Source organism: Candoia aspera, chromosome 14, assembly GCF_035149785.1.
Source record: "Candoia aspera isolate rCanAsp1 chromosome 14, rCanAsp1.hap2, whole genome shotgun sequence".
NCBI classification, from domain to species: Eukaryota; Metazoa; Chordata; class Lepidosauria; order Squamata; family Boidae; genus Candoia; species Candoia aspera.
Window position 1 is genome coordinate 9237294 of NC_086166.1, and position 24673 is coordinate 9261966.

A 24673-nucleotide genomic window follows, 5' to 3' on the forward strand; every position below is an offset into this window, starting at 1 on the left:
AGCCAAAATACTGCAGGATTCTGAAATGGTCCACCTACAGATGTGCAAAACTAGTTGATCCAGCCACAGAATATTCTGGGAAACTTCTGGCCCTAAGCACGCCTGTTTCATTCAAAACACCGTGGCTTGGCTAGATCACTGGGAACTTCCAGTTCAAATGATTTACTTCCAGAAACTGACAAAGTGTCCCTGGAACAGTGTGATTTGGGAGGAGGTTCAGGCGCTGCGGGTTAAACCGCTGAGCTGCTGATCGGAAGGTCGGCGGTTTGAAACCGCGCAGCGGGGTGAGCTCCCGTTGCTAGTCCCAGCTCCTGCTCACCTAGCAGTTCGAAAACATGCAAATGTGAGTAGATCAATAGGTACCGCTTCAGCGGGAAGGTAACGGCGTTCCAAGTCGTCATGCTGGCCACATGACCCGGAAGTGTCTATGACAACGCCGGCTCTGGCTTAGAAACGGAGATGAGCACCGCCCCCTAGAGTCAGATTCGACTGGACTTTACGTCAAGGGAAACCTTTACCTTTACCTCAGAGTGGTCCAGATGGAAACAACGTTCTGTTCATGGACTGGCTAATTCTGTGCTTCCCTAAATTCTGTCCAATAACAAACACAAGTTGTTCCACCATTTAAAAACAACAACAGTTGATTCTATACCTTATCCTTCGAACACTCATATCATGGTCCTCTAGATGAAAGACATTCAAAAATCAAATCCTCTCTCAGTCATATGCTCTATTTCACTGCATCTCACCTCCACTCTTAATGAGGATATCAAAAAGGTCATCCATCTGCTGGCTGTGGGCACTGGAAATCTGTTAACAAAGGAAATCCGTAAAATTTATTTTACCATACAATTTCCAAAGTGCAAAGATGATTCATCTTCTACGATAGGTTGGGATCACAGAATACACTACAGTTCTATGATCTTTCACGTCTGTACTTAAACTGTAGATCTATTGGAAATCCCACTAGCTCCTGAAGCATTAACAATCTGATGCATTCTATATTAATGTATTACACAACCAGAGACATTTTGCAGATCTGAGATGAATTGCGAAGAATTACTCCTGGCAAAATTGAAGTCCAACACATACTGAATTAGAAATAGGCTCCACTGAATTCAGTTGTGTGTACATAACAGTAAACCAGTCTAAGAAAACCAGTCTTCTGTCATGCAGAAAGATGTGATATACGTGTAACAGGTAGCTCAGCTAGCAGAAATCAAAACACAAGAACATAATGAGAAACATCTGTTCAAAGCATGTTCATTACAGCATTCACTATACGGAAAAAGAACAAGAATTTTCCCTGCCAGCCAGAGTTACTCAGATAGGCTGCTTTTCAGCCACGAATGTTCATGTGCACTGACCCTTTGCCCCAAATCTTCGTATTGTTCTGACTTGTGGAACTACTAGAGGAAAAATCATACCACTGTCAAAGCCCTCATCCACTGCCTGTCCCCAGTAACCAGTATTGACTGAAAGACTCTACCCTGCCAGTAAATTCATACCGGCACGCTTAACGTTAATCAACCCAAAACTCAAGGAAGAAAACAGCCCAATCTGGAAGCGCTGCTAGTCTTCTGATGGTACAAATGATTCGTGATCTGCCAGTAATTCAGAGCAGCATTAAAGTAATTGTACTGTGTACAACAGGACCTCTTTTTTGAATTGGCTTTTTATTTGATCCCGCCCCTTTAATTTCAGAGTCAGTTGTGTACTACACCACCAGTTCCTTCTGATTTTTAGTCTTCTAGCCAACAAGCAGAAACATCAAAAGGGAGCAATGAGAACAGAAACAAAAGAAAAACAACCCAGGTACAAAGCTTTAAAGTACTTTCGTAAAGAAATTCAGTTAAATTCTCTTTTAATTGGCAAACTCAATTGGTAATTCCAGCTAAAAGGCTTTGTGTGTAACGCCCTTCCAACTGATGATCTTGAGCAGAACGTGGCAGATTCTTCACCAATGTCAAGAGGAGGAGAATCTTGGAGCAGTTGGACCAGCAAACTCAGACAGCGCAGATTTCTCCTGCACTGAGTCCAGTAGCAGGATTTGTCATGATCTGCCAGGCAGAACTTCTTCCTGAAGCAACCTCATATCTGGCTTCCTTCCTCCTCCATTAGCTGATCTATAAAGAAGAAATGTCCCCATTCCCTCTGATCCTTCACAGCCTTGATAAGAGCTGTTGCCAAACTGGCTGGCTGAGGCTGTTAAAACTCATATTCCAACCGGCTAAAGAACACCAGCTATACTCGTGAGTAAGCAGGCATTTGATCTTGTCACAGCCGCCTTATCCCTAGACTCCCTCGCTTTTCTTCTTAACACCTTTTTTGGTCTCACTTACAAAGAAAACTCTGTTTGGCTTTTTCTGATGAAGCGCTAGTTGAGTCAAACCCTAACTCCATGGTTTGGCACGGCCATCTTTGCCTGTCCTCTAAGGGAAAGTGGACGTAGTGGGCACTCGGGAAACCAACGCGCTTTCAGATTTCAGACAATTGTAATGACACAACTTCACATCTATTTTGTTAGGACTGAGCAGCGGTCTAGATTTGAAGGGGGAAAGGTAAGTCAGAGCAAATGGAAGCGTGTGTGTAACGTCTCTTATCAATTCCTTAGCGAAGCTGGGTGCCTAAACAAGACATATTAGAAGAGACAATATGCTTGCGATGGCTTTTCCGCTTACTTCTCGGTGAGAAGACTGCAGACTGCGAGTCTGTTTGATGGCTTCTTCGTAGCGTGGCGGGTCTTTTGTTTTGGTTCCTGAACTGTTGAACAATGGCGGCTGCAAAATGTACGGCTGAGGCGGGGAAGGCGGCTGCAAGAAACAATGGGCTCAGTTAGCAGATAAATGTGGCAGCAAAGAGATTTTAAATAATGTTTTTAAAGAGGCTTGTGTCTCCTTTTTTAATTGTATTTATTTACTTGCAATGATCTATAACATATTTATCCTGCTCTGTCATTAGAAGCAATCTCAAACCAAGGGAATAATGCATTGTAATGATTTTATTAAGAGGGTGAGGAAAAAACACTTAACACTCTTTTTTTTTCTAGGGTGAGTACCACCTATGGAATCTTTCACACACCAGGGGTTTGTTCTGACTACAAAAATCTCTTTCCATCCCACCCTTTCCCACGAGGCTTGGCCAAAAAAGCTTCTACTGGAGCATTCCCAAAGGGAATGTTTTCCAAACCCAAATGCGATACAGGGGAGGGCTTAACCGGGCAGGGTAGCTCCTCCTTCCCTGAGCACTGCAACTGCCTCCAATTACCTGCTGCCCTCCCCACCTTTGTGCTTTCGAGTCAGGCTTGACTCCTGGCAACTACAGGAACAAGTCCCTGCAGTTTTCTTGCAACATTTCTCGGAAGTGGTTTGCCATTGCCTGTTCCCAGGGCTGAGAGGGCACGGCTGGCCCAAAGTCACCCAGCTGGCTTCCATGCCTAAGGCAGGACTAGAACTCAGGTCTCCCTGTTCCTAGTCCAGCCCCTCAATCTCTACACCAAGCTGGCTCTCACCTACCCTACGTTAGGCATGAAGGATGGAGCCCACAGCAGCTTTTTCCAGCTACGACTGTAATGGAGACAGGGGATGGATGCACTTGTGTTCTCAGTGTGTGAACTACCTCTATGTGTGAGAGCTTTCGGGTCTGTGGCAGAGACCCCTACCTCTAGCACGGGGTCCCTAAAAAAGTGAGTTATAACAAGGTGCATCCCATGGGCTTAAGAGGTTATCCAGCCTGGTATGATTTTAATTCTTCCTTAAATCTCACTCTCTCCCAACATTTCCTTGAGACTAAGAGCCCCTGTGCCAAGGCAAGATGTTTGTTTATTTGTTTGTTTTCTGAATTCCGCCACCGCCCATCTCCCCCAAGAAGAGGGACTCTCTTGCTTTGCTTCCTTGCTCTCCCAAAGTGCAAGGATGTGTGCTGTGGTGGTCACAGGTGGGACGCCTCAAGCCTTCGAGCAGCGCTCTCTTGGCAGGAGAGGCCTCTGCAATGGAACGTAAGGTATACCTTCTGAAGAGCATTCGGTCCGTTCTGCACTAAGGGTGCTTGGTTCCCTGAGTGAGGTGTAGCATTTGGTGCCTGATTAAACAACGGTTGCTGCAGGTTGGCAGCAGTCTGATTCTGATAGGAAAACGCTGTATTAGGTGAGGTAGGAGGAAATACCTGTAAAAACAGAATGCATTGTTTAAAAACCTCTGTATGAACTAAACGATGCAGGGTTCGTAACAAAACAATAAAAACAACCCCTAATATTCATAACACAGTAAAATTTAAATTGAGCCCCATCAGAATGGGAAAGAATCCAAGTTCTTTCCTTAAGAAGATTGTTTTAGTTAGCCCTCATATTGTTTCCAAACAACAGGACTCTCCCTGGGTGTGAGGTGTTAAGATGTCAAACAGCCAAAACTTGCAGATGAAAATTCCTACTGTCTCTGTCCACAGACATAAGCCCACATGCAGATACACACACATTTATCTTCAAAACTAAATGACTGTGGCTCAACACAGCAGGAAGTGTGAAGACCAGAGCCTGAATCAGTCTGAAAGTAAAGTAGAAACACCAGCACAGCTGGCAATATAGTTTCAGTATGTTTCAAGAGGTCTAACCTACTTCATATAATAGGTTATTGTACACTGCACCAGCTGGGGCTTATAAATCATACTCAAGGGCAGACACACATGGGATCTGTTACAACAGTATAGCCAGGAATTTTCAAAAGTGCAAATCAGGGTTTCTCAACCAGGGTTCTGTGGCACCCTCGGGTTCCGTGAGAGGTCACTAGGGGTTCCCTGGAAGATCACGATTAATTAAAAAAATTATTTCAAATGCAGGCAACTTCACATTAAAGAAGTAAGTTTCATTCTTTATTTGTAGTTTAAGAACACTCTGAATGCATCTATACAGGCCTACCCATGAAACAAATATAATAATTTTGGAACTTCTGGCCTGTATTTGAGCCTGAATGTGCAAGAGTTCCCTGAGACCTGAAAAATATTTCAAGGGTTCCTCCAGGGTCAAAAGGTTGAGAAAGGCTGAAATAGACATTGTTCAGTGGAATGTTACCACTCCTCCCCAAAGAAACGCACAGTAAAGCAACTGTGGTCAAAATAAAAGGGCTGCATTAGGTATAAAGATTTTAGAGCAGCCTTCTTCAACCTAGTGCCCTTAAGATACTTTGGCTTACAACTCCAGTCATCCAGCCAGCACAGCCAATGATGCGTGGGGAAATTGGAAACTATAGCCCTAAACACCTAGACAAAACCAGACTGATGAAGTTGCTGTGTAATTTAAGTTAATATAGCTATGCTTAAAAGAAATAAAATGAAGCTAGACTTTCTTTGTTTATAATTTAAATTTATAAGGTGCCCCAACTCACAGCTGATCCAGGCTGCATGAAAATTAAAAACAAAACCCGAACACATTACTGAACAAGAAAATAAAAACATACCGGCAGTATACAAACCACAATCCCATTCAGACGGACATACATTCCAGCCTAACCCAGAGTCTGGGGAAAATGCCAGACCTTCAAGGCTTGTTTAAAGGATAGCAGGGTCAGGACTGTTCAAACCTCCAGGGGACATTGGGCCAGACAGCAGGAGCCACAATAGAGAGTTTAACTATTTCTAACATTTTTTTTAAAGTCTCAGTGTAAGAATAGAATCACTGGTCTGAGACCGGCGGCTGTATAAATTGAATAAATAAAAATAAATAAATGAAATAATCTATACCTCATTGACCACTGCAAAATGATTCAAGCATTTACTTTCAGATGGGGGACAGAAATTAGGGCTACGGTTGAATGTCAGAACAGGGCAATACATGATTAAATCCTGCATGCTAGGATCCTGCCCTAGATCCTGCCTTACAGAAGAATGACATGTAAGCGGAAGATTAAAGACCTTTAGCTGTAGGTACAATCCCTTTGGGCATCAATGTTCACCAACCTTTCTGCCCTGTGAGGTCTGACCAACTGCACGCTGCGGGGAAGCATCTGGCTTGGGGGCTGACAGGTGCATCTGTGGTACTTTGGGGGCCAAACCAGCAGTAGTAGATAGTTGTGCCATGGCTGGAATGCCAGCTTGTGTTTGAACCTAGGGGAGGAAATGCACGGCTTCATTTTATTGGATGCAGAAGATAATTGCGTGAACATCAAGGCAACCAAGATACATTGTTTTCCATTTCTTGCAGATATCAGACTACTTGAAATGAACAGGTGCAGGACTCACACCACATTTAAGCCTCTCTGAAATATGTGCACAGAACTTTTAAGGAATAAAATGCTTTAAGAGCTAGGTACAGGCCACAATGTACTAGCCATCTGGTGAACTGGGCAGGCAGGGATGCCGTAACGACCTTTGCAGCTGAAGTCAAAGGGAAATTTTATTATATGGAAAGTCTGTATGTGTGCCTGTGTGCATATGCGTTGTCTTATGATGACAAGACACTTTTTTTTAGGGAGAACAGAAGCAAAAGCAGAGCCAAAACCAGTCACCTGTTTAATATGTTAATTGGGTAAGAACTTCTGTTAGCTCAAAGCAAGCATTTGGGTTTTTGCTCATTAATTTTGCTCTAGAAAATGGAGGACAGAGCTTAGGTAACTCCAATCCCATTTAGATTATTCCCTATTACTATTTCAGCTCCAATTCTATAGCACTTCACTGGAAAAGGTCGAAGAATTGAGCTTATGGTGTTGTCAGTTTCCAACTCATTACAAGAATCTGTAATTTCTTCGAAAATGAAGGAACGCAAAGCACCCTAAATTGCATCAATTTGTGCACATGTAATTGTTCCCCCTTAGATGGTACTGGATGTAATCTGAAGGGCAGTCATGCCTACAGGGAGTTGCCTAATACTCTTAATTCCATGAGTCAGCAGGTTACACCAGCAATTCACAATCATGTGTGCTATTAAACCATGACTTCAGTTTGCCTTCTCAACTAGAATCCCAGATCCCTCAGTCTCTTTTTTCACAAAATGTAACATTAAGCTTCCAAATCCATCCATATACATGGGACATAAAAGTTAGCATATTTCAAGTTTCATTCTCATAGTGTATTTCTTCATTTTACTTTGCTTTTCTCCTTTTAAATTTTGCTGGTCATTGACCGAATAAATGCGATTTGATTTGATTTGATTTGCAAGTTTCATTCACTAATTTATCCTCGACTAGTAGTCACCGGCTGATTCAGGTAACTGCAAACATACCTGGACGTTGCTCACAGGTAGCTGCATGGAGGTGGCTGCATTTGGACCCTGCAGAGAGAGTGGCAGGAGCAGCTGTGTGGTTCCCTGGGCAGCAAGCAAAGCTTGTGGATCGGCAACAACAGCAGTCTGTGGCTGTCTCTGCGAACTCACATAGAACTGAGATATGACGTTTTGTGGCTCAGCTTTGGCTAGAGCTATTTCCTGCTTGACAACCACAGCCTTTTTGGCAACTAGATTTTGGGTATCGGCTGCCCTGGGCTGCCCTAAAGAATGACTGGCTTCAGATACCACCTGTCTTGGCCCAGAGCCATCTGCTGCAGTGCCTTCTTCTTTAACAGATGAGTTGTGATGCGGCTGATTTAAAGTCACTGACGGTTTAGCGGAAGCTTGGGGCTGCTGTTGGTGGCTCCGCTTTTCAACCTCCAGCTGCATTTTCAGCACTTCCACTAATTTCTGCTCTTGTTCCAGTTTCCTTTTGAGCTCTTCGATCTGCTTCTCTTTCTCTTGAAGTTTGCGGTCCTTCTCGGTGGCATCAAGGTCCATGCTTGACATGCTTCCGCTGCAGAGACTGTCTTCATTCGTGGCTGCTCGAAGAGGTGAAGCGCTTGGGAACTGCGAGGGAGACATCATGGTCATGATTTCTGTCAACGTCTCCGCCATGTTGGTATCATCGGTTCCGAGACTGGACTGTTCGGAAGGAGATGGGGAGATGGGCAAAGGGGATCCCACACATTCCAGGGGTCCTATTTTGCTGCCAGTTCCAACAGGTGTCGTTTCTGAAGAGGAACTGGGGACAGAATTCACCACTTGTTTATTTAATGGGGCAGCAGGGAATGACGTAGCTACTTCCCCCGGTTTACTAGTTCCATTACTGGAAGCCGTTCCTGCCACTGTATTACTTGTGCCAATAGAGTTATTGTTAAGATCCTGATAGGGTTTCAAACGCTCAATAAGATCCATTTTAGTTCCCGACACAGGCAATCCTCTTAGCTTTAATTCCATTTTCAGTTCAGCGACCTGAAATTGGGGGAATAGGGGAGGGAAGAAACGGTTATTTTTAATGGAAATGAAGCCATTACATTGAAGCAATTCCAATGGAGAAGTTACTACCATCAGAAGCAACACCACCGGCAATGCATTTATTTATTGAAATCCTGCCTGTCCTTCAGGAGCTCAAGCAACGCCATTTTTCTACCCAACAACCCTGCGAGTTAGGTTGGTCAGAAGGACTGGCCCAAAGTCACCCAGGGAGCCTCTGCGGTTGAGTGTGGGCTTGAACGTGACTTTTTTCCCACTCTTTGTCCAACATTTTAACCATCATACCATACTTGCTTTCCTTAGGGAGGAAAGTAAAGTAAAAAGCAAAAGCCAAGGTGGACAGATATATATTACAGAAATACTTATAAGTAAAACAGGGAAACTGAGTCAAAAATCAAGGCACCCCAACAATGTGGTTTCCAAAGAAAAAGGGAAGACACATGCGGAAGAGAGAGAACACAGAGAGGCATCTTAGGTTTCAACGGTGGGCCAGTATCTGCAAAATGAGCACACCAAGGAAGATTACAATGAGATAGAAGATGCATAGAGTGTGTGATCAGGCAAATATCTGAAAAATAAGAATCAAGAGAGAAAGCATCACAAACAGGAAAGTATAATGTGCCCTGAATAATGGGCATGAAACATTAAAATGAATAGAAGCAATGCAACCATCTGGATCCTGCCTGAACAAGATATTCAAATTCATGGTTTTGTTTGAGACTCCCGTACATCTACTGTATATCTATATATCCCCATCTCTGCCTCTCCAGATATCTACTGTACATCTATGCTGGTAGACAAGCTATATGATAAGACGCTTACAGAGCTCTAACATCTGGACAGGATAATGCTTAATTTCCATTGTGTTTTGAAAGAATGCATTTTTAGAGCAGCTTCAACTCCGCATATATTGGGAAGCCAAGAAGAAAAATGGGTAATTCTTGGATTAATTGTTCGAAAGTCTTAGTGAAGTTCCTGAAACAAAGCAACCATCTCAGCCCAAACGATGTAAATATAACTATTTAGAAATATAATCTCTGGAGCCTGGAGAAGAGGCAGCAACGCAGACAACAGCACTGATTTGTGTAGCTGCCAAAGGACTTCTGTAGATAAGGTAATATCCCTATAGATAGTCCCTGCAGTTTGGTTCTTACAGTGTTAACTGAATGTATACATAGTCGTAGAACCTTAGCTAAATTCTAAAGATGGAGTGGAAATCAAAGACGACAATCTTTTGCATGCTTTACACTTTTAAGGAAGCTTGTTACAGTCCATTAGCTTCACGTCCTCTCATAATTCATTGAAGCAGAGTACCAGATCCCTTTAAAATGAACAATGAATTTGTGTAACCCCACACAAATAAGACTAATGATTTTACTGGGTTTATGGTCAGGCGAGAAACAAACATACGATTGACTTTTAATAATTAAATTTTAATCTATTTATTGTGGGGGTTCTCATACTTTGTGGTACTGTAACCACTCACAAGGCTTGTATGGGTGAAGCAAGAAGCAAAACCAGGAGTGAATTTTCACAATGCTCTCTCAGCCTGGGCAAGCCTGATCAGGTTAAAAAAAATGTGACACCCGCCCCCGCAGCAAACTGTTCATGATCCCCAGGCAGGCCCTGATCCACAATTTAGGAATCCCTGCACCAGACATTTCTTCCAATGCTAAAAGGGCTACACAAATATTTCTGTTTAGAGCAGAATAAATTGTTAATACCAAAAAGAGTGAGTCTAATTGCATCTTAATGACTAACCCTCTATTCTTTTTAAAACATTAACTGCTAACAGCTGCAATTTCGTTTCTCAGCTGCGTGAAGCAGAACTATTAATAGGCAAGCACTTGAAGGCAGAATGCTAAAATTATCCTCCTGCCTGCCTTCCAAAACATTCGGGTTAACATCATTTGTGTTCTGCTATCCTACCCCATTTATCCCGTTAATAACCTGTAAGGACAGGATACCCTGAAAGCCCATGACCAGATGCAGTCTGTTATTTATGGAACGATCTATTCTGCCACCCTAACTCTGGCTTATAACTGTTATCTACAGAATCCATTCTAATTGACTATCTCTGCATTATGCATAATTTTATTAACTTCTCTTATGTCTGGCCTTGACTTGTGATTATTGCTGTTTTTAAAGTAATAACCCCAACAATATATATTTCCCCCCCATCAGGTAGTTGCTGCAGTCCCTTCTTTTCAGCTTCTTTTTCAACTCAGGACCGAAATGCCCAAGTTCAACCTTATAAGGTAGGCCAGACTAAGAAACAGATACCACGTAGACCTATTCGAACAGCTACAGTAACAGAATCTTGCAAGTCTGAATGTGCTTCCCTCCCTCCTTTAACTGCATGTGAAGGGGGGCGGGGAGCTGTCTGTGGTGTTTGTAAACCACTTTTATCTGATTGTTGACTTGGTAGTGGATCTTCCCTCTGTCCTTCAAGGCCATCCTCTATACCCGTCTTTCTCAAACTCGGCAACTTTAAGATGTGTGGACTTCAACTCCCAGGATTCTGGGAGTTGAAGTCCACACATCTTAAAGTTGCCGAGTCTGAGAAACATTGCTCTATACCCTCTACAGAAGGGAAGCAAATTAGTACAACTCATTTAATCCAATGATTACATATTCATTACACATTCACTGACTTATCATTGCGGCAATGTTCTTCTTGGGCAAACCTCTGCTGTGTTAGCACAAGACAGCAAGATTGTGCTTGCAAGTCACACAAAAAGTAACGAACAAGCACAGCCCCACCGACAGGCGATGTGGCCCTGCCTGCTTTGCAGCCCTTGGTCCCTGAAATATTTTCCACTGAGATTTGGTATGTAGAAATGTAGGAACCACTCTAGATCTGACTTGAAGTGAAAGAGATAGTTTTTGTAAACTGCAAACAATACCCCATTTTGACAAATTTTCTGTGTGGAAGCTGGTGAGTTGGGTGAAGCACCTGCCAACAGGATGAGCAGCAAGAAATAGCAGTGAAAAGAATGATTTGAAAGTTGTCTGAGTTAGAAACCATTCTGAGGTCATAAGAAACGCTGTTTTCAGATCCCTTGGAAAATGTTTGGCATTGCACTCATTTTTTTTTTTACCTTCAAATCATCCAAGCTAGGAGGTAGAGGTCCTGGCTTTCTATGTGAAATACTAGTGTTCTGTCTTGGTGTGCTGATAGCTACTGAAGATGTGCTGTTGCTCAACGTATTCAGCGGTATATTCCCAGTGTTACCCTGTTTGTCATTTACTGGCCTTCAAAAGAAGAAAAAAAGAGAGAAATCAATGCTGAAAACCAACATTAATCTTTTCCATTCATTTCTTTCAATATGCACTGCCAAATGTTTTCTCTTTAATCACCTTAAAGATTTTATCTACTTTAAATGGGTTGGAGTAGAGAAATGTAATTTTAAAGCTTCAAAATAATCTTGTTTGGCTTTGAAAAATATTTTATTCTGCTAATGTTACTTCCCAGACTAAACTGCAACATGGAGACAGTCAGACCACATTCATCACACAAAAAGACATTCAAAGAATGGCCTTGCCTTTCCTGGAAAATGAAAACCTTGTACTTTTCATCAATAATGGAGCAGCCTACTTCTGATATTGATCAAGCTGTCCAGGAGGGTTTTTTTACCGTTCTCGGGAGTAAGTTTTGAACATGTACAATACACGCTTACCATGAGCAGCAGTTGTGCAGAGTATATACTAACGTATAATGTTTTGTCTCTGAAGGTAGAGACTAACAGCTCAATGCCAAGGAATGCTGTTTCAACAGTCCTGGCACTAGGTACCCTTTGAGCCAAGCTAGATGCAGTGTCATTTGCATGAGTGACAATTAGCTTTGGGGAAGCATGATTACTCCTCCCGGCCATGGGGAGGAGAACCGAACCCCTTTCTCCTGCCCAACCCCGCTCCATTAGCACAAAGGAGATTTCCCCTGAAACGCAGACAGCAGCCTGGCCTCCGAAATGCAAATTTAGCCAAAATGCAAACAGCACTGAGGAAAACACCAATGGAGGAAGAGGATTTCTTTTGCCGGCTCTGCTGATCGAGGGGAGAAAAGAAACTCCTCTTCACACTCCCCAAGGGTGCTATTAATATTAACGAAGTGCAAATTATTTGCACTCACCAATTCAACTGTCTAACTTTGGCTCTCATTCTGTTCCTGATTGTGTACATTATTCATTCTGGACTTGTTACCCATTTTGGGTGCCACAGAGGAGCTGTTCTTAATCTTGCATACACAGACAGAACAGTTGCCATGTGCAACTGATCTGTGAAAGCCATCGAACAATTCTTTTCCATTAATTTGAACTGTTCCATGTTCAGAAGGGGATATGCACTTCAGGCAAAAGCTCTTGTGGAACTGATATTACTTGTTTTTTTATCTTAATTGCATATCTGGCCTACGTTTTATCTCTCTCTTTAAGGAGGCAAAATAAGTTTGCACCATACACTCAAAACCGTATGAACTGCATCCCTTGCCTTCTGACCTTTTACTTCCCAACCTTCAGGGCTAAGACAGGTTGGTTTTCCCGAATGCCCTAAATTTCAGATGAAACTTTCTGCCCTAGAGAAAGTTGTTTTCCCACACAACTCACTGCAAAATACTCCGAAGGACCCTGAAGGCTTTTCTCTATTAAAGACTCTCTGCCCTCTCTTTCAGGGAAAGGGGGGGAAAAACAAGCAAACCAGGAACTGGCCAAGATTCACATACTTGAGTGGTGCAGGGAGAATTGTCTGGTAATTGTAATGTTGGTGCTGCTGGCTCAGGATTTGCAGTTGCAAAAACAGTTGCTGCTGCTGCAGCAAACGAGCATAGTTGGAGTCCATTGGTGGCTCGTTTTTCTCTCCTTTCTGATCAGGTGGAATGTACTGGTGGTACTTCAGTTTCTTCACCCTGGGCTTTGGTTCTTTGCATTTCTTGCTCCGAGGTCTGTCACTGGGGTTCTTGGGGTGAGGTTGCTATTTTCAGAAAGAAAATACACAGCTGCAGTTTGATCCAGAGATGAAGATAAATCCAAGACTGCTGTTCTATGTTACGGTCGTGTGTTTGTTTATTCATTCGCTAGATGGACATTTCTTTTCTCCAGAAGCAAAAGACAGAGCAACCTTGTCCTCCAATTTTATGCCCACAACTACAAGCATATGGGAAATAGTAATGATTGGCCCAAAGCCACGGAGTGAGTTTTCACGGGGGCATGTGGATTTGACCAATATGCAAACTGTTGTATCACACTGGCTCTTGATCAGGACAAAAAACATACTTAGGTTTCACCTGTGGTATATCTAAACTAGCACGAGGAGGAGAAAAGGGGGATTCAATTATAGATACAGCAAGGGTTATTCCATTTAACCCTCCCAATAGTAAGAATTCTGGATAGAACTCAGTATCTGCAGATAATCCAGAAGATCATCATCTTTGGAGCTACCTTAGCATATTCTTTCCACTTCAGCAGCTGCTCTGAACTATTTTATTCAACTACCTCCTCAAAGCAGACCGAACATAATCTTACTACTGGGGGGGGGGCGGAAAGAGTTTTGCCAGAGTTGCAGCTTTGCCTCATCAGTCAGAGAACTATTATCCTAAAACTTAGGTCAGTTTTCTCAAACACTGATTTAGGTGTTATTTGGTAGAATCTTTACAAGCTAATGACAGTAACAAAAGTCAGCATAACTTAAAGGTGATTATCACCATTATGTCTACTCAATTCAGGGAGATATCTCATAAAAACAATGTTACAGAAACTGGCAGATGTATCAGCTTTCCTTCATTCATCTGAAAACCACTAATCCAGCTGGCAACATTCTGAAAAATACAATTACGATATTCACAATATCAATACCCAAGGTAAAATATATTTATTTTCGGAAAATGATTAATAGTTACTGCAGAGCCGGATTGCAATAAAGATTTCATGCTTGCTTGGCAATGCATACATGCCTTTTTTCAAAGGTTTTAGAGAGCTCTTGCCCAACTAATTATTTATCTTATTACTCCTGGTAAAATGTTCATTTTTGTCGAGGAAAGGAGGATAGTCAAACCAACACCCACTGCTTTTGTTCTGCCCTACCTTTATTAGTGCTGGCCCACTGCAGTGTTTTGTTGCAGTCACAGAATTTGTGGTAAGAGGAGCAGCAGTTGTTGTGTGTGCAACATGCTGATCTGTGACAGGTGGCTTCAAAAAGTCAGTTCCTGGTGTTGCTATGGTGGGATACTGAGAAGAAAAGAAAATGAGAAACAACTATTTAAAAATTTTCCAACGCAGGTGTCAGCTTTGCAATTTCATAATTGATTTCATAATTCCCCTGAAAGATTAGGGTAGTGAAATTCTCCTGAATCTCTCAAGAAAAGCAATGTAAGGAAAGCTATCATTGTTCAATAATAAATCCAAATATATTTATGTATCAATTACGCCTTGTGCAGCAAGTTTTTCTTTTCTTTAAAATAAATTTGTATAATACAAATTTGGGAACACCTGTCTGCCTCATCTCAGCTTTTAATCTTGAAAACCATATGAAATTTTAATCGTATTTTGGAAGGGGAAAATGCTTATTTATTTGTATACCAACTGCATGAGAGCTAATTTGTTTTCTTTGCTAGCGAGCTGACAACCCACTTGAAGAAATATTAAATATACAGGCAGCCATCATGCCAAAATAACCTTTCCATTCACAGCCAACAACCACACTGATTCCTATGCAGCACATCACATCACACATTGATGCTGCGGAAGAAAGTCCTCTAATTGTAAAGATTGAGAGATTATGTTTGGAATGGTATTTTACTCTCAACATTAAAGAAGCAGCTATGATAGAATGAGTAGAAAGTTTCAGCCTTTCCATCCAGGCTTTCCTATCATAGAAAACAGCCTACTTAAACATACTAGCACAATGAATATATGCTGTTCCTAGACAGATTGGAAGACTAACATGCTCAAACATAGACACAAAGCCATCAGTCTGATTTGACTAGCTGTTTCCTTGTTTGTGGCAAGAAGGCAAACTGGACCTCTGATTTTTCTCTGGAAGGGGATATAAGGACATAGAAATACGCAATATTTGGATCCGAAGCAGGAAAGACACAGCTTCTTTAAGGTGCCGTGATAGGAACACAAGTGTGCCTATGTCAGCTCCGAAGTACCTTTCCTGCTTTGGATCCAAATACCTGCAGATCCCTATGAGTATTCTGGTGATTTCATAAAAGCAGAAAGTTTTGCACTGGAGTTACAGCATTTGGGGCAATCTGAGATTCCTCACTTTTATTAAGAAGAAAGTGTTTTTATCCTTAAGACTGAAAGATGGGCATGAAAATATACAAGAAATTAGTCAACTGGGACTCTGGAAGAGTGCCTTCTCTGTAGCAGTGTCTGCCTTCTGGAATGAAGTTCCCAAGGTCCAGACAGCCCCCACCCTGCTGATCTTTCAAAGGGCCTTGAAGACCTGGCTCTTCGGGTAGGCTTCTGGCAAGGGTGAGTGCAGCCCCCCTTTATGGGTTTCTCTTTTGTTCCCATCTGTTTTTTGTTTTTTTTTGGTCACTCTTCCCTTCTTCACTCTTCATTTTCATCTACTGTTGTATTTCTTTTCTCATTTTACCGTAACTCCCCATTGGGAGTTGAGCAACATATAAATTTAATTAACAACAACAACAATGAAAATTTCAGAAAGGACAGGTGGAGTCATGCAAGGCTTTGCTCTCTATCAACCCTACAATAACCAGCAGGATCAGATATTTCTTACATTTCCACCCACCTCTTTAACAGTTGACAGAATTATGCCGAAGAAGCCACTATATACACAGTGGATTTCCCTGGATTAAAATGACATCTTTCCCAGTTCTATTACTCTTGCCTGGACTTCAAACTGCTGAATGGAGAAAAGGGCTTTCTGCTGTTTCAGAGAAATTCTCTGTCCTCGCTTCCTGAGGTACAGAACTAATCAGAGCAAATGAAACCTTGAACCTTTTTTACTGCAGCTTTATTCGTGAGAGATAAACATCTTACGACTACTTGGGTTACATCAAAACCAAGCATCCCCTTTGCGGGAGAGATGGACGGTGATAGAAATAGAAACCTGAAAAATAAAATAAATAAAAATAATACAGGAACACTTAAAAGCCTGGTACTATACCTGTGTGGATGAGGAAGCTGGGGTGACCGGCGAAGGTATTTCTCTTGTTTTGGGCTCTCCGGGAGAAGCTGTTGAACCCTGGGATTCCTGACTACCAGGCTGATCTGGAGACAAAGCATCACTGCTGTCTTCATCAAATGAGAAATCATCCAGAGCTTGAGGATAGTTCTCCTGACCAACCGCTGAGAAAAGAGGGATCCTTCTTTTAGATACATCTCAACAGAGAGAGGAGACATTTGCAAATACAGCGAACACACCAAATGGAGGTAGAGGGTCATATTCCCAATTATTTTTATTCTAATCCATAGCTCTTAATATGTTGGTAGATTCCAATTTTTTTAAAAAAAAATTTGTATCTTTCTTTAGAAAAGCATGCGATGGAGTAAAACATGATTATTCTTTTAGAGGGGAAAGCCATCCAGATTTACACACTTGGACTGGCGATATGCATTCACTCACTGTGTATGACTTCCACTGATGTAATGGAAAAGGTGAAAAATATTATTCATTTTTAACACTTGGTTGAAATATGAAGAAGTTTTGTTACATACAGTACAAACACACATACATACAATCTTTTTCCCCCCGTTTTCTTTTGTCTAGTTTTATTTATGTGTCCAATCATAACAGACTGCTGGTTGAGTGGCAAACCAAGAATGCTCTCTTGAGGAAGTGTCACAACATCAAAGGCACATTTGTGATGGATATTGCAACACTTCTAGCTTCAGATTTTCATTATCTATTGTTTCCGGCAACAGCAGACCCAGCAGTACTACTTGCCTATAATTGCTTCTTTAACGCTGGAGTCTACAGGAAGAATATTTTTTTCCACAAGCTCCATAGGGCCAGGCCTCTGAGCAATCTTCTCATTCAGATCGTCTGCCAACCGTGCCCTCTTTAATTTCATCTGAGTGGCCTGGAGAGACGGTTCTGCAAACGTTTCTGGGGGAAAAGAACTACAACAGTTAAAGGGCTTTGAAGCTCTATATAAAGACTGCATACAGTGTTTTAGCGTATGTAGAACCAGAAAAAGAAAATAGAACAGAACCATCTGGAACTTCCCTATTACAGAAGATGGAACAAATCTGAAGTGAGACACTTTCAATATCAAAATAACAGCCCCAGTGAACTAACCTTTAGCTCTAGTTAGTTAACCTTGTAACATTTTGTCATCACATATCATGGTAAGGAATCATTTTAAATCTGGGTTTTGAATCAGCCACATATTGCTTGGTTCTCACAATAAGGTTACCATAAACTTGAGTTTATAAACTATAATAGTTAGATTCACACAACACATTAGACCAATACCAAACCAACCATATTATGCTTGAACATAACCACCGCCATTTAGTTAGTGTAGAAAGCCACACCCTTTTAATACCTGTTGCTGGGGTTGGATATATTCAGCACTGAATGGCTGAATGGTCTGAAAGTCTTGGGGGGCGGGGGGTGCTGTTGTGGATCTACACAATTTTATTTTTACTTATTACTCAGAGCATGCAGGTATTATGATAGTTCTTGCGGTGGCTCCCCTTGTTGATCTATTCCTGAATTTAAAATATTGCAGCTATACTAACGTCACCATTTTTAAATAGCTATTAGATGTCGAGAAATGTTTTGCGGATTTGGGGTTCTCATCTTTGTAAACAAAATGTACCGTGCCTGTGTGTGTAAAAACTATGTCCCTAAGGTTATTTTGTTACATTAATAAAATCAATGTAGTTTTCTTTGTTTGTTCTATTTGCATCCCACCTTTCCTTCAGGGCTCACGGCGATATACCTAGTGCTACTCCTCCTTTTTTTCCCCATAATAATTATACCTACGGCATAACTGACTGAAATGGCCTGGCCCATTTAAGTTTGAATGAGAGCTGTGTCAATCCCAACTCAACACTTACTAAATAATATATAAATGTCACCATCTGCCATACTTCTTAAAATGTAAAACCAGAACGAGAAATACAAATAAATTTCGTATTTCTTCTAATCCACATTTTACATTTTAGTGGAATGTAGCTTACCGGCCCAAACATTCTGTAAATATTTCTTCATACTAAAACTGCTATAGCCCTGATCTTTTGAGGTTGGAGATGTGTCAGCGTTATGGCAAAGTAGGGTCTTTTGAGTATTTTTAATGTTTCAATCAAATGATCCAATGATGATTTTTCCAGTATTAGTGAAAAAATCTTCACATACATATTCAGGCAAACATGGTAATGATGCAGCCTTATATTTTTTGCCTAGAGTGTTTAAATTATCTATTCAGAAATTTAATCAGGAAACAGGAAATCAAAGAAGGGGGTTTCTCACCTTCAAGAATGTGCATCCTGACTAATTCTGATCGATCAGGTCTACTGCGTATTTTATGCTTCAGAAAATTTTCGGTCTGGAAAAAAATACATGTAAAGATATACACACTACACTTACTGGTAATAAGCACAAAATGGTCCAGTTTTGCTGAAATTGATGGAAACTGCAAAACGCTGTCAGACAGAAATTTTACTATCTGACAATGCTTTATAAGATGTTGCCTGATATAACAAAACTATGTTTCATATCTATTTTTAAATCATTTAGAAAATACTAGAACATCAAGTTCTGGATAATTCATCCAGCAAGGTGTAAAATGAGAACTTAACCATTTCAAATTTTATATTCCAAGGTTCATTGCATTAAAAAAGAAACTTATTCTTATAGGTGGCATATTTCTATTCTTCAAAGCCATAATGCAAATAGAATTCTATCTTTATACAGAAATAAAATGCTAATTAGTCTAGAATCTGGGATTCTTAGCAAATGAACAACAGGTATAACCAGTAAATGAAGGGTATTATTGATCAGATTTTGAATTTTAAAATAATTTATTATTTTCCCCTGTAATGTAGTTTATTTTTCTGTTTATATTGAGCACTTTAAGTTGCATTATGTAACGTACCTATTGCAGGAAATGTGTGTTTTCCTTAAACCCCACACCTGTATTATTTGTTGATGAAATATATTACAATTTCAACCACAATCTAAAAACATCATGAACATAAAAACTATGTCCATATACTGTTTTAAAAAATTGTTTTGAATGATAAATTGCCAGACTATTTCCCTACTTCTCTTAAGTTTCTAAGCAAGTGTAATAAACCAAAACAAAGAGACTGCTCTTCAAGAAAAAAGTGAAAGTAATTGTGTGGCATTTTTGGACCCTCATCAGTAAGCTTTGAAAATTCAGGTAATAATTTAAATTTATACTTTCACTTCTCAAGTTCAGAACTGTGAGAGAAGGTGTATAGTCTTGATGGCCTGGTTTTAATTGTTACCACTTTACCAAACAACCCCCACTCTTTATCTCTAGGTTAGAGCAACACATAAATACCATTAAGTGCTCCTGCCCAAAAAAGTTCTATTGAGAGTTAGTACCTCAATATATCATGAACAAGTATTGGCTTCCAAATGTAATACTTCAATGGCCAGGTATGAAGCATATCTTACCAGGGACTGTATAGGTAAAGGTAAAGGTTTCCCTTGACATGAAGTCCAGTCATGTCCGACTCTAGGGGGCGGTGCTCATCTCCGTTTCAAAGCCGAAGAGCCGGCGTTTGTCCAAAGACACTTCCGTGGTCCTGTGGCCGGCATGACTACACGGAACGCCGTTACCTGCCCGCCGAAGCGGTACCTATTAATCTACTCACATTTGCATGTTTTCGAACTGCTAGGTTGGCAGGAGCTGGGACTAGCAACGGGAGCTCACCCCATCACACGGATTCGAACCGCCGACCTTCCAATCGGCAAGCTCAGCAGCTCAGCAGTTTAACCCGCAGCGCCACTGCGTCCCTTTTTAGGGACTGTATACTATAAATCTAATTCCAGTTATTAGTTTGGGAGCGTTTAAGTGATTTTTAAAGTGGTTGTAGGACTGTATGGTTAATCAAGCTGTTGCTTATGTTCAAATGGTTTAAATTAGCTCTCCCTCAATTTCATCATACAAAGACCTAAAGTTTAGTTTCCAAATATCTATTACAATTTCTCCTTGTTTCCCAAGCCGTTCATATACCGCTTTTCCAAAGACAGTCATATGCAAAGAATGAAATAACGTGTTTGAACTTGATTCCTCACCCTGGCTCTTTCCAAACTCTTTATCTGCTCATGAAATGCAGCTGGGCTCTTCAAAGCTAAAACAAGGAAATGAAAAAGTATCATGAAACAAGGAGACCATAATGGTATACATAAATATCTTACATTCATGCAGGTTTGTTACTGTTAGCTTATTAGGACGCTAACTAACTGACCGGTACATAATGATGGGCTCATTACAGTAGCTGTAATAAAAATCAACCTATCTACTATGTACTGGATTCCAAAACTTTAATTAACATCATAAATATGGAGTAATACCTAAAGGACCATGAGCAGGAAAAAATGGGCTATTCACACGACTCTTAACACAGCATATGTAGACCAATATGTGGCTGCCACAGCAGTCAAAAATCTGTGTTGCATCAGGTGCCTGATGTCAAATGAACAGGGATAATTAACACTGGCATACCTTCTCCTTTCTTTCTTTTCATATTCTGTATTCTGCTTACTAAGTATTTTTTAAAATCAATATTGCATTGACTTTAGTTATTTAAGTTGGAAACCAAAAATAAAAATAAAGAATAAAAAAGCAACACAGTTACACCATATAAACAAAGAGAAAATCAAATTAATGACAGGATCCTAAGGCCACTGTGGGCAACATCCACCCCACCTGGAAAAATGGTAATCAGGCCCAGTAGTAATGAAGCAAAACTCTGCTATATTCCTAGACTTTTCAAGTGAGAAGTTAGCCAATAAAAAGTAGGCGATTTCCATTTCTGATCAACCCATGCAGCAAATGAGAATAGAAGTTCTCAATTCCAAACACTGTAAAAGGGACAATGGAGTAAATCATGTGCTGCTCCATTAATAGGAGCATTTATTTCCACAAAATATTTCCGCAAGGGAAATATTATTATTTCCCTTATCTTCCCTCCATCAGCATTGAGGATAAGGCATTCAATCTTGCTATCGCTCTTCTCTGTCTGGCATAGGTACTGCTGTAGAAATACTCAGGGCCGCAACTGGGGTGTGTGTCACCTGGGGCAAACATGGATTCCACGCCCATTTTGGTGCCCCCCCCAGCGCGGCGCCCAGGGTACATGCCCTGCTTGCCCTCCCCTAGTTGCGGCCCTGGAAATACTTGTGGTCTCAAAGGGGCTATGAAAGACATCCTCAAGGCAATAAATTTATTTCTAATTCAGAGTTACGCTGCTTAAAACAAACTACGTTTGCCAAATTGGATATAATGGCAAACTACAATTTAATTTAAAAAAAATAGATATATGCAGCTCCTGGGTTATGTAAAGATTTTGTTCCAGAAACCTTTGTGTAAGCTGGTTTTTCCTGACACTGAATCTTACACTACACACATACACCAAAAGCTGGCCACTATTTTTATGCATGAGCAAAAAACTAGCCCATTTCCTCTATATCAAAATGGCAGCTGTGGTTTTTTTCACTCTAACCTTTTGCCTGTCCGGATCTCCCAAAATTCAGCTCCATTAAGTGACCCTGAATTCTATGTATTATGCATGGGGGGAAAAAAAGTTACTCAATCCACTTTCTCTGCACTATGCATAATTTTATTAACTTCTCTTATTTCTGCCCTCACTTGTCTTTAAAAAAAAAACTATCCCAACAATAAATTTTTATTTTTATTATCAAATTTGTCACCGCCCATCTCCTCTCATCAGAGGGACTCTGGGCGGTTCCCATCATTTTCCTCATTAGGTAGCTGCTGCAGTCCCTAGAGCTGGCTGGGGAATTCTGGGAGTTGAAGTCCACACAGCTTAAATTTGCCTAGGTTAAGAAACACTGCCCCGGAATGCTCTTTGGGGCATCTTTTTCAACTCAGGACCCAAAATGAAATGGGAAGCAAATTAGTACAACTCATTTAAATACCATGGCATGGCATTACATATTCATTGATCTGTCATCACTATGGCAATGTTTTCCTCAGGCAAACCCTACTACACCAGCACAAGATAACAAGATGGTCTTTCCATGTTACATGAAAAACAAAGAAGAACACAACTCTGCCTGCTTTGCAATCTTCAATACCCAAAAATGTTAAATGTGGCTCTTGGCTCATAAAAGATAACCAATCCCTGCACTTAACCATAGTAATAACTGGATGGCAAATGTATCTGCACACACCTCCAGAATATGCTTGAAAGAAGCTGTAGCCACTGGAAACTTAATTCACTAACTTCAGTCTACAAGAACACAGGACTCTCCACCCAACAGGACACCAGAAAACAAATTCATGGTTTGTTTTTAATCTGTCAGTGGCTCTGTCCTCTAGATTCGTCCAGACGCAAAGTAAGAGTCTCATTTCTGCATACCACATTAAACTATTATAAATACTTTTCCCCTTATTTAATTTCCAGTTACTCATTTAATTGCAATGAATTCCAAGTTTAACACAGTAATATATTTTCCCTCAATTTCCTCTAAATATCAGATGTTAGCAGAAGTGATATTTAGAGAGAATGTGTATTTGTTATCGTCCCTTTAAATTTTGATAGGTACTAAATATTACTGTCTACTTCCTTTCATCTTTAATAAGACAACTAAACACTCAATGTTGCACAAGCCGCAGAAAATAAAATTAGTCTTACGTGGCATGATTCCCTGGTCCACCAGCTGTTCTCTTGTTCGCCTTTGCTGTAGCTTCAGTTGAAGAACTAGCAACAGAAAAAAGGGATTTATTACTTGACAAGGGGGAACTCTATCTCACAGATATAATGGGTGCGTTCCTTTGAGGACTAAATACTAGCTGGCATAAAGCCTTAACACTGAATGTTTAATTGGAACCTACATCTATTTATTTTTTAATTTATTAAACAGATCAATAAGGCCGCCAAACTCACACATGGTGACTCCAGGCGGCTTACAGAATTAAATATTTATACCGTTCAGGTGGTGAGATACTACACACCCACACACCAAGTATCATCTGATATTTAATCTAGTGATTATGGTAGGGAATCTCTAAGACACAAATATTTTTATGGGCAATATAACCACCTTTACAGTCCAACTTCATATAAATAGTCACTTTCAACAATAGATAGCTCTTAGGTTGGCATTATTAACTCCAGTATTTTTCCTACAATTACATAGCTCAGCACCACAAGCATTAAAACAGAGAAGGCATTGTTTTGATCAACAGGTATTTATACAAACACATCACTAAAACCCAACTAAGATAATTTTTGTGGATGTTCTTCTCTTGGTGGTATTAATGCTTGTCAATGCGTTACAGGGCAAAGGCAATCTCAGTCATCAATGTTCTCTGCAACAGCACTTGGCAGGTTCAACCTGGAAACTGGACAACAGTACTAGCTGGCATGTTCCCAGTTCAAAACTTGGAACCTTTGGGAAGACCTGTGGGGTAAATCAGGGACAAGAGATTTTATGTCCAATCCATTAGACAAAATCATTTGGCATGTTGTTGTAAAGAAACCATAATCTTAGTTTTGTGATGCACTATTGTGTTAAACTGATATCTAAGACCTCATGTATGGTTTCTGGTGATCCATTTTTTCTGTTAGTCTATCTCATCTCCAAAATGTATTAGTGCTCAACCTATTTATTCAGTTATTATCTTGCTGATGTAACACATAAAAACCAATACAGCTGTTTCATGTAAAATGTCAAGCACATGACAAAGACCCATGAATCTTTCTCCAGGTTTAAAAGACTTTCTCTGCTTTGAAAGTTTCAAGGAGGCTGTCATATTTTTAAGAGACCAGTTAAATTGGCAACTTCTATGAATTTGTTATTCAGTTGTTAATAAGAGTCCAATCCTAAACATTATTACCCAGAATAACATCCTTGTGAACTAATGGAACTTACTGAAATGTATGTATAAGTACTTAGGACAATTTCACATATGAACACTTAGTTCAACCCTCTTCTCCTGGAACGTACTATTTTTAATAAGATAAATCTGAATTATTGCAAGCCTGGATCTTCATACAGAAGCCAGTTCATGATAGAAAGATGGGAAAGAGGAGTAAAGGAGAACTGCAAGTTTATAGCATCCACAACTGCATAAGCTTTCCAGAAAATCAACAGAATGGATAGCTTTAGAACCACAGTCTGGCTTTTTTCTGTACAATCTAGTTTTTACCTGTTTCCAATCATATCTTAATGTTTACCCCAGGATCTGATAGCAGGGAGAAAAAAAAATTGTAAGCAATTCTGTCTGTT

The 24673-nt window shown here is 40.5% G+C and overlaps 1 protein-coding gene across 1 annotated transcript in view; it reads right to left on the reverse strand.

The window, feature by feature from the left end:
- MRTFB (myocardin related transcription factor B) overlaps positions 1–24673 on the reverse strand; it is a 92972-nt gene that overhangs the window by 9540 nt on the left and 58759 nt on the right. The window contains exons 4-16 of the mRNA XM_063315177.1: positions 23077–23142; positions 20492–20547; positions 18695–18770; positions 17162–17323; positions 16382–16563; positions 14326–14469; positions 12969–13216; positions 11350–11503; positions 7211–8227; positions 5950–6096; positions 4009–4164; positions 2682–2813; positions 750–810 (exon numbers count right to left, since the gene is read on the reverse strand). Of these exons, the coding sequence (XP_063171247.1) occupies positions 750–810; positions 2682–2813; positions 4009–4164; positions 5950–6096; positions 7211–8227; positions 11350–11503; positions 12969–13216; positions 14326–14469; positions 16382–16563; positions 17162–17323; positions 18695–18770; positions 20492–20547; positions 23077–23142 (2601 nt within the window). The remainder of the gene's footprint in view (positions 1–749; positions 811–2681; positions 2814–4008; positions 4165–5949; positions 6097–7210; positions 8228–11349; positions 11504–12968; positions 13217–14325; positions 14470–16381; positions 16564–17161; positions 17324–18694; positions 18771–20491; positions 20548–23076; positions 23143–24673) is intronic.